The sequence below is a fragment of the Colletotrichum paranaense genome, assembly GCF_030867605.1.
Source record: "Colletotrichum paranaense strain IMI 384185 chromosome Unknown Scaffold_17.1, whole genome shotgun sequence".
NCBI classification, from domain to species: domain Eukaryota; kingdom Fungi; phylum Ascomycota; class Sordariomycetes; order Glomerellales; family Glomerellaceae; genus Colletotrichum; species Colletotrichum paranaense.
Window position 1 is genome coordinate 494,008 of NW_026848975.1, and position 12,920 is coordinate 506,927.

Here is a 12,920-nt window from a genome sequence, read left to right on the forward strand (position 1 = left end):
GGACCAACATCGCAGTCGTAGTGGGAGCAAGTCGACCTCTTCAAGTCACTTCCTCCTGTCCGCCGTCGGTCACGCGACGGCGCTTCTTCCTCGGCTCCGCCGGTGGCAGCGGCTTGGGCATCCTCAACTCCTGCAACAGCTCTCGGGGCAGGTGTCTGTGTGCCAGTGAAAAGGGGGTCGTCGTCGAGCTAGTCTGGCGCTGTCTGTAAGGATATTAGACACCATTGTATTTGTACCAAAAGAACAAAAAGCTTGTGGATATAAAAAGGGAAACCCCCTTCCCCTCAAAAGACTGTCGATACCCCTGAATTGGAGCCTGCAAAGTTCGAATAGCGAGAACTTCAAAACCAGAAAAGACATACCTTCGCATGAGAGTGAGCATGTCACTCTCATCAATAGTCTTGCGCTTGGCATGCTTCGCGTACGCAGACAAATCGTCGCCCAGCTGCTCAAAAAACCAGTCCGACGCCCTCTGAATCTCGGCCAGCGTGTCCGGGCTAATCTTGGTCTTGCCGATGCCGCTCGACTTGGCAAATGTGTTGGCCAGCCGCTTCACCACAGCGGGCGGCAGAGACGGGTACTCCACGTTGTACTTTGACAACTTTACGCCGCGCTTCGTCTTGCGCGGCCTCTGCTCTTGCTCCTGCTGCGCGGCGCTTACCTCCGTCTGTCCGTCCAGGTCTCCTTGCGTCGCTTCGGTGGGTTCGATGGGCGTCGAGCTGCGCATGTCGTAGTACGAGTTGCCGAAACCCAGGTCCTCGTCCAGCGGGGCCGCTGGCTCGTCGTCTACCGGCGCAATGTTAAGCGACGGCTGTTCGTCTGTGATTTCGGGCAGCGGTCGTGCCGGCGAGCTCTGCCCATCCACCGCCATCATGAATGTCGTCTGGTTATCCGCGTCAACAGGCACCTCGAACCCGAAATCGCTGTCCCGCGCTGAAGCCAAAGTCTGCCGCCTCAAGTCTTCCTCCTCAACTCTGTTGTTCCCACTCCGTCAGTAATGAGCCCTCGCCACCGCTAAGATATAGCCGCAAAACTCACCTGTCCAACGTATCCTCCGGCTCCCTCCCCTCCTCGTCCAACGCCCCAACCTCAAACGCAGGAAAGAACCCTTCCCCGCGATCATCATCGTCGTCGTCGAGGCCCCCGTAATTTCTAAACTCGCTCAACCTCGCGCTCCCCAACGACATGCGCGACGGCTGATCCACATATGCCCGCCGCGGGAACTCAATCGTCGCATTCTCATCAATCTGCGACAACTCAGGCGCAACAAGCTCGTCCTCGTCGTCGTCCTCAACGTCGAGCGGTAACGACAACCGCGGCCTATCTATCGGAAGTTCGTCATCGTCGTCGTCGTCATCGTACACCGTGCCCCTCCGATTCACCGTCCGTATCGGCAAACTCGCGCTCGGCCCCGTTGCTCTTGATCCGACATCGCTGGGCGACGAGGACGACGAGATGGGCTGCGTGGTGTGCTTCACCACGCGACTCAACCCGCGCAGGACATCGTGCAGCGACTCCCTCCGCGGCCGGAAGCTCTCGCGGCGTTTGTTCCCGCCGGGCGTCAGCGCAGCGGCGCGACGCTGGTCGATTGTGCGGTATGCTGCGCGGGCGTGGGGCGTCGCGGCGAGGGAGCGGCGGCCCGAGGCGGAGAGGCCTCGGTAGCCGCCGGCTGAGCTGCGTAGGGAGGAGCGTAGCGGGTTGTTGCTGTTGTTGTTGGAGGGCGTGCGTGGGAGGAGGGAGGCGCGGCTGGAGGGGGGGTCGAGGCTGAGGGCGCCGCGGTTCGGGGTTACGGTGTCGAGGGCGGAAGAGAAGAGGGGGTCGTCGTCTTCTGCGCCGGCGGCTGCTGCGAGGCGCGGGTTGAGGGGGGTTGTGAATGTTGGTGAGGAGGACATCTTGTGGGTTTGGCTTGCGACGGGGTCGCTGTGCGCCGGTGTGGTTGTGGTGTTTGTGCTCTCGGAAAGCTCAGGGTGTTGGTATGGATCTGCGTTGGGAGGACGTGGTGATGGTTGGGACGTGATCGTCCTGTCGCGAGACAATCAAGTCGCCGGACGGGCTTGCAGTATGCCGACGTTAATCTGTCGCAAAAGCGATCGAAGTGACCACGGGTGGTGTGGAGTTTGTCGACGGTGATATGAGGTGGGCGCGGCGTCAAAGTGCCCCCCACTGTCTCGGAGCTTTACCTTGGGAAGACGCGACTCTCGACGCGCCTACTGAGGTGCGGCGGATGTCATCAAAAAGGCAGATTGGTGCACAGACCATTTTAGATATCCGGTATATCGGCCCCACTTCGCCGGTTCTTCAACGGGACACGGGGGTTCCTACAGCTACACTGTCCACAGGAAAGACGGCCAAAAATTAATCTCATCGACGAGTCGTGCCACTTGAGGGTTTCAAAAACGAGCATTGATTCTCGCAGGTCATGTCCACACGAGTGTTGACTTTTGGTCTCCTATATAAGGCAATTCCATCCCTAAGAGCCCATGATCTCCACGGCGCCTGAATCCGCGGCGTATGCCATTTCCTTCTTCTTTGTCTTGACGGCTTTGTAAAAATCAACTTGCATGGGAAATTCTGCCTCGGCCCTCGCCGTGGGACTGATTAATAGGAGCTGCAACACCGTCATGCTCACTGTTGTGTCTCGCAGGGTCTCACCAATACTGAAAGGTTGAATATCATACTCGATGGTCCCCTTGATTGGCAACAGCGTTCTTGGTCTCCTCCCGGCTTTGCCCTCAGCCGAGGTCCGATCGTTATGGTTGTATGCATTCCTGAGGGATGCTTGTCTGCCTGGCATCTGTCTCTGCTTTCCTCTGGAGCCTTCAGTGTGGCCGTCCTCACCAGGGCCTTCTCTCGTGGTGTCCCTAGCAAGCCATCCATCGAGTAACGACCTTGAGCAGCAACTCTCGCTTCTCGGGTCTTCTGATATAAGATGGTTCGGCGGGTGTCTGTTCTCTGGGCAGAGCTCGTATTCAATTATCTTACCTCGGGCAATCTATAGTTCTCTCTTTTCTCTCCTCAGCTTCTCTATTACTTATAGCTTCCTCGATGAATAATCTCGGGATAAGTCTATCAATACGCGCCCTTCTCGAAACAGTGAACGCCCTTTTTTTCATTTAAGAAAAGCTTAGACTAGCTTCCATCACCAATCTGATACCGAGTTGCAATGGCGGCGGGAGCTAGAGTAAGAGCCTGGAACTATTTCCCTCCTTGTAGAATCGACACTAGGTACAATATGACACCATAGCAAAGTGTTCATCCACATCAAGGCACTTGCTTGGGTAGGAATTGAGATTTTTCATTAACAAAGGATGGAGATAGTACATAGAAGTCATTGAATATTAGATGTTGGTACCAGGGACGTTATGTGACGACAAATCTCTATCTAGAGTCAATACTTTGGGCATCGTTTCCTAATATCTCATAACAAGATAACTACCAGCTCACGCTCTTTATTAACCCCAACCAACGCTCTCAAATTACCACCAGTCATAGCTCAAATGTTCATCCAAGAATATACTGACAAAAGTGCGAGGCATTATTTGAATGCTATTATGACCTCCGTGATCAGCATATGTCGTACAGGCTCACGAACGAGTAGGAGAGCTTTCATTCATCCCCACCAAACGGATTTCTTTCTTCCTTTTGCCTGCGAACGGTAAGATCTGGGAATCCAAACCAACGACGGTTGTCTTACCTTCGGACCACGAGTACAGATGTCCCTTTTATTCCTAGTGTAGAAGCATCGGCGGGCTTGATCATACACGCCCTCGCCTATGCTCTGGTAACCAGGGTTGCTTCACTGCAAGGAGGCATCTGCTCCCAAGGACCTAATCGATGTTTTCGATGAAGTGCTGCATTATGTATCCTAGAGAGTCAGAGTGCAGGGCCTGCTTTACCTGTTCAACCCTCACATGTTATCTGCGGATCATTACGGGAGCCTTCAATCTCGATTGTCATTGAGGCAGAATACTGAGGTCGATGATCGTCCTTTGGCAGTCCAGGGTCTGCTCGAACTAGGCCTTCCAAATCCCGACTGGTGTCTGGATAATGCTCACCCGCTCTATCACGGAACTTCCGACCTTGCATTCAGCCTGTCTACCGAGGTGGAGAACATTTATAGATTGTCTAGATTGCGGAGGTCATCTCTCCAAACATCGCGAGATAAGAGAGATATAAGATCAACGTGAATCCGTCGCCGAAGGCAATGAAGGCGGCCTGCGATGAACTACATCACCAACTAGAATCCACCTAACAATCACCTCACATCATAGCGCCCAACAACCAAACGCACACTATGACGGACAACCTCATCCTCTTAACCGGCGCAACAGGCTTCGTAGGCTACAAAACCCTCATCACCGCCCTCGAAGCCGGCTTCCGCGTCCGCTGCGCTGTGAGATCCAGAGCCGGCATCGACAAGATCCTAGCGGCGCCGAGCATCAAAAGCAACAACCCATCAAAAGACCAGCTCTCCTGGACAATTGTACCCGACATCTCCCACCCAGGCGCATACGACGAGGCCGTCCAGGGCGTGACGTACATCATTCACTGCGCGTCCCCCGTGCCCACCTTCGGCAAAGACGAGCGCGTCGGAACGGAAGAGGAGGTGTACGTCAAACCCGCCGTCGCCGGCGTCCTCGGTCTCCTCGAGAGCGCCAAACGTCACGCGACAAACACCCTCACGCGCGTAGTCGTCACGAGCTCGATCGTGGCCGTCATTCCGATGGAGTGCTTCATGGGCCAGGGCCTAGACCGGCCGGCCATTGATGGAGAATCCCGGGTGGCGACACCGGTCGCCCCGTTCGGATCCGGATTCGGAGCCTATCGCGCGAGCAAAATCGCCGCCCTGAGTGCTTCGGAGGCCTGGGTGAAGGAGCACGCTACAAGTACCAACTTCGACCTCATCTCCGTCATCCCGGCGTGGATCTGGGGCCGCGACGAGCTATCGACGACAGCCGAGTCGCTCCTTTCGGGGTCAAACAGCGTGCTGCTCGAGTACTTACGAGGCAGAAAGAGCGACACGCCCATCCTCTCCAGCTTCATCTCCGTCGACGACGTTGCTGCGGCACATGTAAATGCATTGTCCCCATCGGTATCCGGCAAGCAGAGTTTCCTCTTGGGCAGGCATGTAGCCATAGAGGAAGCCAGGGCTATCGCGATGGAGAACTTTCCCCAGGCGTTTGCGGATGGCGTCTATAGCGCGGACGGCAGCCAACCGACTATCAGCGTACCGACGGATGCTTCCGAGGGCGAAAGACTGCTTGGCCGTAAGTTTGCAAGCGGGGAAGACATGGTGAGGGATGTAGCAGGCCAGTTCTCGCAGCTTGTTGCGAACTAGTCCGTAACCTTTTGGAAGACTAGCATGTGCAGCAGTCCATGGTTGTCTTACTGGTTGTTAACCCCATATCAAACGAGACGAGGCCATGTTCCTCTAGGCTCTTGAGAGGGAAAAGGTCGTGTTGCATTCCAAGTCTCAAACCGGATCCAAGGAACAGATACAGTCGACTGGCATCTTGAAGCTCACAGCCTCACCTGCGACTGGGTGAGGTGAAGACAGACCCAGCTCGCCCTTGCCGGCGATCCCGTGCGTCAAGCTATCTGACAAGGTGATGTGATGGCGTCCGTGTGCTAGAGAGCGTAACCGGGCACGATGGGGAAACGGGTACGGTTACATGTGAAGAAGCGATCTGTGCGACGTGCGGCGGATTGGACCGGGTTTGTGACGGGAAACAAGCGACACTTGTCGAGCGTTTCGACGAATGTTCTTCAAGAGCCAGCGACTTATATGCCTTGCCGGGTTGAAGGTCCGGAGGGTCTCTTCTTCAGCATATTAAGAATGGCCGCAACGCAAGAGTTGATGGGTTGAAAGTACTCGTCGCCAAGGAAGTCAATGATCTGACCCGTGTTTCCTTGACTTGACAGGAGGTGTCTGACAAGGAAGAGATAGGACGGGTTAGTGTGATAGAGATCAGAAAAAGTCAGTCAGTGTAGAACATATGGATAGCTCTGGTCTGATGGTCCTGAAAGGCCTATGCCAGTGGGTCTGTTGGAACGTCGAACGGCGAGTCACTTGGCAAGTGGACATTTCCTCAATGTAGAAGCCCTCGAGGATGGTGATTTAAGACGGCTCAATATCTGTGGCCTTTGACGTCAGGGCGAGGGTAGATGATGTGGACTAATAGGTCGCCGAATTCAATGCCAGCGCTAGGCCGTTCAATCTCGGCGAATCAGACTTGGCGCCTTTTCGCCTCGAACTCGTCAATCTCAATATCGCGGAGCAGTAATACGGATACTCCATAATCTGTAGCGTGTGACATGACAATATGGATTTGAAGATGTGGATGTGAGTGAGAATGCGCATGTCCAGTTAGATGGATCAGCGCCAGAGCCGGGTACTCCTTGTGAGAGTTCGAGTCGGCAAGGTCGGGTGGACGGGTTGGAAGGCGAAAAGAAGGAGCTTCAAAACGTTCCTTCAAGTGTTCCATCAGAGGCAGAAGTTTGTTACAAGACGTGCGTCAAGTGGCGCCTGAACTCTCATTCTGGGGCGAGCGAGCGGGCGGGCGGGCGGCGAAGGGGACGGACGTTTCTCTTGCATGTGTGAGTGTGTGTATCCCGTACTCCGTACTGCGTATTAGTGTGTGAGTGAGTGTGTGTGGATTGTGGAATACTTTAGCCACAGCGCGGCAGAAAGGCGAGACGAGACTGGTGATGGAGACGGTTAGATGGAGATTAACAGGAAACAAAGGAGGCGTGACCCGACTCATCGTCACAAAGGAAACGGAAACAACGCCTGCGTAGGTACCTCAGGTCGCGTCTTGGGAGCGACCTACCCCCGTGGTTCAGTATCCGTAGTCTGTAGCAAAGACCTTTGGTGGTGGGGGGGGGGGGGGGGGGGGGGGTTTTTCCCAGGTGGGGGGGGGCCAACTGGGTTCCTAGAGGCTGCCGCGATTGACAGATATCGTGGCCCGGCCCCTGGCAAGTTTCGCAAAGCCCCCCCGTTGGTGGCGGGCGGGGGGGGGGGGGGGGGGGGGGGGGGCAGGAGAGTTGTCTCCAGGTTGGCAGTGGCCAACTGGATTCCTAGAGGCTGCCGCGATTGACAGATATCGTGGCCCGGCCCCTGGCAAGTTTCGCAAAGCCTCCCAGTTCGATGGACGGGCCGGGGCTAAGCCGTTTTGAGAGTATGTGTCCACTTTTACAGTCGAAGGCCCTTCCACCCCTTGACTGTGTCTCCTTCCCTTTCAGTTTCCTATTGCCTGTTCAGTGAGGTGACGTTGAAATGAGAGAGCCTTCCGTTTCTTCAGGAAAGCACGCGTCCATCGAGGAGAACGGCAAGAAGTTGCTCGTGAGGGAAGGAAAGGGGGCCCGCTGTATCCGTATCCGTCCCTGACGGTGCAATAGGCCGGACTGACCTGATTTTCTGATGATTTACTTCTGAACAGTCCCAAGGTGGGAAAGATGGCCGATGCGATGATCCAAATTGCAAAGTGAGAAAATGGACGGTCGGCCGGTGCGATTATTGAATATTGGACATTGACGGGGCCCTCAGGGATTAACCAAGGCTCCCCTGGGATGCCGCGAGAGCTCCCTGTGCGCGCTACTTTTTAGCTCTGGCTCATCACGAACCGTCAGTGGTGACATTCGAGGTACATACCTACCTTGATTTCCCTTCCGAGCTTACCTTACCTCACTGTTCAAGCCATGAAAGAGATGGATGGAGCTTTTGACAAAGCGAGCGGATATTAGAGTTGATGAGTGACTTCTGCATTGCCCCGTTGTGACCGTGATATGAAATGGTGGCTAGAACTCCTGGTTAACATCGTGAATGGACCAGTAGAGTTTTCGTATACATCAGATCGGTGCATACGCGCCTCCATGTTGGAGATATCGTCATCGTCATACCTTAACGACTAATCGGATGAGAGGAGTCGTGTCGAGTCGACATGATAGTGAGCAGGTCCCAGCGGCACCCAATCTCATCAAGTAGGTAACACGATGCGCCATGGATTTGACGTTTGTTTAGCGCTTGACACATTTGCGCAATTGTTCAGGCATCACCATTCGTCTGGGTTGGTTTCTTGGGATAGCATCCCTAGTCAAGGTCACCGCGTTTCTAGAGTGAAGTTCTGGTTCTAAAGTAGCGGCGCCATCGCTTAGCTACCTAGGTGTCCGTAAAGGTTGAACAGTTTTCTTGTTTCCCTATCAACGTCTCATTCCCGTGACGATCCCAGGCAGAGTCCAGGTCGAGTTCGGTTCATTCCTCGAGGTACGACATTGGCATCGTCATGAGCCGCTCTTAGTGGTTGGTGTTTGTTGCACGTACCTCTGAGTACCTCATCTGCCAGTGGCCCGTCAGAAAAACCCGCCGACAGCAAAGCGCCAATCGCAGCACCAACCACCGACGACGGAGGTGAGAGGTCAACACGGACCACCCACACCGCCGCCCACCACAAGTATCGGTAGGTATTGGATCCATCCATCCAGACAGATCCAGATCCAGACCCAGTCCGGGACCCAACACCAGCCTCTCTTTCCTTGACAGTAAGAACTTGCTCTTGCCTCCCGTTTCCTTCACTCGCTTTCCGCCTCCAAGGAAGGAAGGAAGCAAGCGTGGGAAGGCACCTCCTACATCATCGCCGACCATCTACCTTAGTGTCTGTCGGCAGACAATCTCCGCGTGATTTCAAAGGTTAACACCTACAATGGAAGGACAAGATACTCCATCTCGCTCGCATCTTCATCTTCGTCTTCAGACGGGACCCGACCAATATTGACCACCAGAAATTCAGAACCCACATCTTACCTACCGTCCACCGTCCACCCCCCGAAGAATTCCGCCGCTGACTGGCCTGCGCCGTGCCCGCCTGCCGGATCTTGACCACCCAATCCAGTCTGTCCTCCTTCCCAAGTCCCAAATCCATCCCGCGCCTTCAAACACCTTCAAACGCAGTGCAGCGTCCACTGGTACCTTGCACGGTGCCTTACCTAAGGTACTTCGTGCAAGCCTCAAGTTCTCTCCCTTGGGCCTGTGAACCGCCAGTGACCTCCCACACGCGCCCGGCTGGTCTCATCCTTCTCGCCTCACCTTGCACACCATCAGATCCATCCAGTCAATCAAATCAATCATCTGCTATGCCAAACTTACGTTGGTCTACTACCGTCCAGTAATGAGTCCGTCAGTCTTCGTCTGGTCGCGACGCATTGCTTCCATTCTCCATTGGCAACTCTACCTAGGACCCCCCAACTCAGATATTGCGAACCTGTAACTCTTTGCCCTCTTTGCCGCCGCTTTCCCATTGGATTGGGATCACTGGTCAATAGGTCGTTACAAGGTAAAGCACGTTGACGCCGAAACTGTTGCAGCCAGGAGCTCCTTGCTGCCCGCGCGACGCACTGCACTGCAGCGCATCGCATCGCATCGCAGACCGCTCACCGGTACGTGCCACCCATATGGTCCCCTCTGCTTCCCCTCCTTCCCAAACCCGCGCCTGGTTATCTGTGTAAGTACCTCTCTACCGCTCTCTACCTACGTCGGGGGAGCAAGGTACCTTACCTTACATTACCTAACCAAAGGTACCTTGGTTTTCAGCGCTTCTTGCCTCATCCTCACCTCACTCGCCTCGTATCTTGCCAAACCTTTGCCTTCCGTTGCCTTGGCTTCTATTGCTTGTTCGTCACTTTGTGTTTGTACCTTACCTACCTAGCCGTTGTGTGCTTTCTCTGTACCTATCCATCATCCATCGTTGGCAATACCCGCCATCTTCTCCCAATCCACTATAATCAATCTCTTGAAATCTCCAGTCAATCGTGCTTTGCCTCGATATCGCTCACTGCCACGGCCGGCTGCTTCCACTGCCACCGCCCTCTTGTCTTCTTTGTTGTTCAAACTCAACTCACACAACGTGACAACCCAACATCCCATCCCGTCTTCAGGTTCTCTTCAACACTCTTTGTAGCTTGCTGCGGCTGGGGCACACTCCCACCTCTGACAGCAAAAGTAAGGTAGCCGCCAACCTCGAAACATTGAATCCCTATCCCATCAGCAGTGACTTTCTTGCTGCTCTAATCTGGATCCGTCCAGTACCAATACTGCGTACAGCACACTGCCTTGGTGACTGTCTCTCATTGCATCTTGCCTTATCCTGGTGAGTGTTTTGTCCTGCTTGGTCTGGGCTGTCCTCGGGCTCGCTCCTCTTCTCTCATCCTTCTCCTCCCATCCGTACGGATGGATACTCCTCTCCTCAGACTCCTCTCCCGTTGTCCAACGCTTTCCCTTTCCCACCACCTTCAACACACCCCCGTCGGCTTCTCCCCCCTTGCCCTGTCCCAAGACCAGACAGACCCCGTACCAAAAGGTACCTACCTAACTACCTACGTCGGACCAAGTTACTGAGGTAGCCATTCCCATTCCACCTCAGCACTGCTCTCGGGCTCTCCTCACCTTGCCTTGCCCTTACCTCACCACCTCACCTCATACCTTTCCTTCCATTCCCTGGACCTTACGACGACCCTACCGCACTGCTACTCTAAACCGCCTGCCCAGCGCCAGTGTGCCCAGTGCCCACCCCGACCCCCTCCACTTCCCTTCCCTCAGGTTTCCCAATTGCCCCCATCCCCACTTTCTTTGCCTGAGAAGAAGGTTAGATATACAGGGTACCGTTATCACCCTTCCAGCTTCACCTCCTGCGGCACTAATCCCTTCCGCTGTGTCAAAACATTTCTGACCTCGACTTTTTATGCAGCCATCGGAACCCACCAGAGCTCAGACTCCCCATCTCCAGTCGTCTTTTGCTGCTGCCGCGCAGTGTGCCTGCTTCGCTTTCTTCTGCCACCTTACGCCAACTCTGCTCACTTCCATCTGTACGGATACCCAAGTCCCAAACTCTCACCTCACACTCTCATACCCTTTGACTCTTTCTCTCGCCTACCTTACCTCGCTCTGTATCCGACCCTAACCTTGCCGTCAAACAGAGACTCGTCGTCTAGACCCTCCTGCTCTCGCCTCGTTCCTTCCGCTCCTGCTACCTGGAACCTGAATCTCCTTTGCCGCTTTGTCTGTTCGACACGACGCGACACGACACGACGCTTGTCGCCAGCCCAGGCCGCCCACATCGTACCATACTATACCAAAGCTCTCTATACCATACCCATAATTGCGATTCCTCAGGACCAAACACACATCTGAGCAACCACCGCCTAATCCAAACGCTCGCCAATTCTCCTTGTCCCTCCAACCTGGTGTCACACTTGACTTTGCAGAATCCCATTTCGGATCGATTTCCAATTCGCCGCCGCTTCTCCTAACCCAACCTGCGAACTCTATTCGCATCAACGACTGTCGTGGAATCCAACTACACATCGTTTAGAATATCACAGAAATGGCTCAGCCAGGAGTCCAGTCGTTGAAGGTGCGTCGCGCTTGGCGACACCCATCATCCTGATATCGATAGTTGGGAAGGAGCGAATCGCTAATGGTGTTGTGATCTTGCAGTGCGTGGTGACAGGTGACGGTGCTGTCGGAAAAGTAAGCTGCTCCCATCATCATACCCCTCGGCATCTCGCGACTAATCCATCTTGTAGACATGCCTGCTTATTTCCTACACAACGAACGCCTTCCCCGGCGAGTACATTCCTACCGTGTAAGCACTCTACATGGCGACTGATGATGGAGTTTCGATCTGACCTCGAGCTTCTAGCTTCGACAACTACTCGGCGAGTGTGATGGTTGATGGAAAGCCGATCAGCCTGGGACTTTGGGATACTGCTGGTCAGGAAGATTACGACAGACTGCGGCCGCTTTCATACCCCCAGACCGACGTCTTCCTCATCTGCTTCTCCATTGTCAGCCCGCCGTCATTTGACAACGTCAAGGCCAAGGTACGGCATCCTGCACCACGACCACCACATGGAGATCAGCACTAATTTGATGCAGTGGTACCCCGAGATCGACCACCATGCGCCAAACATTCCCATCATCCTCGTCGGCACCAAGTTGGATTTGAGAGAGGACCCCAACACCCTCGAGTCCCTCCGCCAAAAGCGCATGGAGCCCGTCTCCTACGATCAGGCCTTGGTTTGCGCCAAGGAGATCAAGGCACACAAGTACCTGGAGTGCTCTGCCCTGACACAGAGAAATCTGAAGAGCGTTTTCGATGAGGCTATTCGGTGAGGATTCTTCAGTGCCAATGTGTCAGAGGAAATAGCTAACCTGGAATTAGTGCCGTCTTGAACCCTCGCCCGGTCGCTACGCAGAAGAAGAAGTCCAAGTGCACGATTTTGTAAACGCCTTTAACCTGACCTCAAGCGTTGCGGGTTAACATTTGTATTGGCGTTCGGCAGTGTATAACACGCCTAGTTCTCTGCTGCCTTTTCGTCAGGGCTCAACCATGTTGCACAACCCGGTGCCTCACGCTTATCCAACGAGAAGAGACACTTATTTTCAGAGGCACAACCTCATTCGAGAGCCCCCCGCTGAGCACAGCCTGCGAAGATCGCAACAAACCCCCAAATATCAGATTTCGCCCACCTGCCACACCGAATTTGTGAATGACACTCGTGGTGTCTCTGGAATCGGTCATGGCAGTTGAGCAGGATCAGTGCTTTCGTTATTGCTCTTTTGTCTCTTTTCCGGGAGCAAAAGGCGAAGAAGAGAATGACAGACACAATGGGGCATCGTTGGTAGCAGGCATGCTTTGCAACATAACAACACAAGGATATCCCACGTTTTCTGTAGATAGCACTCACTCTCACAAAGACACTACTTTTTTCATGGAGGAATTTAGACACTGGGTCAGGAAGGGATGAGCTTCGTCTTGAGAATTGACTGCCATTGCAAATGCACTTGGGTATTGGATGCGTGAGAATCTTGATGTTGCTTGCAATGCTTTGATGGCTCTATTGATCTCCCTTTTTTCTATACCACA

General features: G+C 54.2%; 4 protein-coding genes across 4 annotated transcripts; 3 read left to right on the forward strand and 1 right to left on the reverse strand.

The window, feature by feature from the left end:
- Positions 1 to 40: 40 nt before the first annotated feature.
- Positions 41 to 1,892, reverse strand: CPAR01_14984 (uncharacterized protein; the record flags this gene model as incomplete). The annotated part of the gene is made up of 3 exons (XM_060499234.1): positions 41 to 203; positions 363 to 974; positions 1,039 to 1,892. 3 exons carry the CDS (start codon positions 1,890 to 1,892, stop codon positions 41 to 43), a joined length of 1,629 nt encoding a protein of 542 aa, XP_060342159.1.
- Positions 1,893 to 4,294: 2,402 nt separating this feature from the next.
- On the forward strand, positions 4,295 to 5,338 carry CPAR01_14985 (reductase; the record flags this gene model as incomplete). The annotated part of the gene is made up of 1 exon (XM_060499235.1): positions 4,295 to 5,338. One exon carries the CDS (start codon positions 4,295 to 4,297, stop codon positions 5,336 to 5,338), a length of 1,044 nt encoding a protein of 347 aa, XP_060342160.1.
- Positions 5,339 to 10,382: 5,044 nt separating this feature from the next.
- On the forward strand, positions 10,383 to 11,182 carry CPAR01_14986 (uncharacterized protein; the record flags this gene model as incomplete). The annotated part of the gene is made up of 2 exons (XM_060499236.1): positions 10,383 to 10,650; positions 10,740 to 11,182. Coding segments are annotated over 2 exons (711 nt in total), but the record flags the coding sequence as incomplete, so codon positions are not given.
- Positions 11,183 to 11,375: 193 nt separating this feature from the next.
- Positions 11,376 to 12,279, forward strand: CPAR01_14987 (Ras family protein; the record flags this gene model as incomplete). Its single annotated transcript, XM_060499237.1, has 6 exons — positions 11,376 to 11,405; positions 11,489 to 11,521; positions 11,578 to 11,636; positions 11,694 to 11,874; positions 11,930 to 12,162; positions 12,216 to 12,279. The coding sequence occupies 6 exons, from the start codon at positions 11,376 to 11,378 to the stop codon at positions 12,277 to 12,279; spliced, it is 600 nt and encodes a 199-aa protein (XP_060342162.1).
- Positions 12,280 to 12,920: the final 641 nt, after the last annotated feature.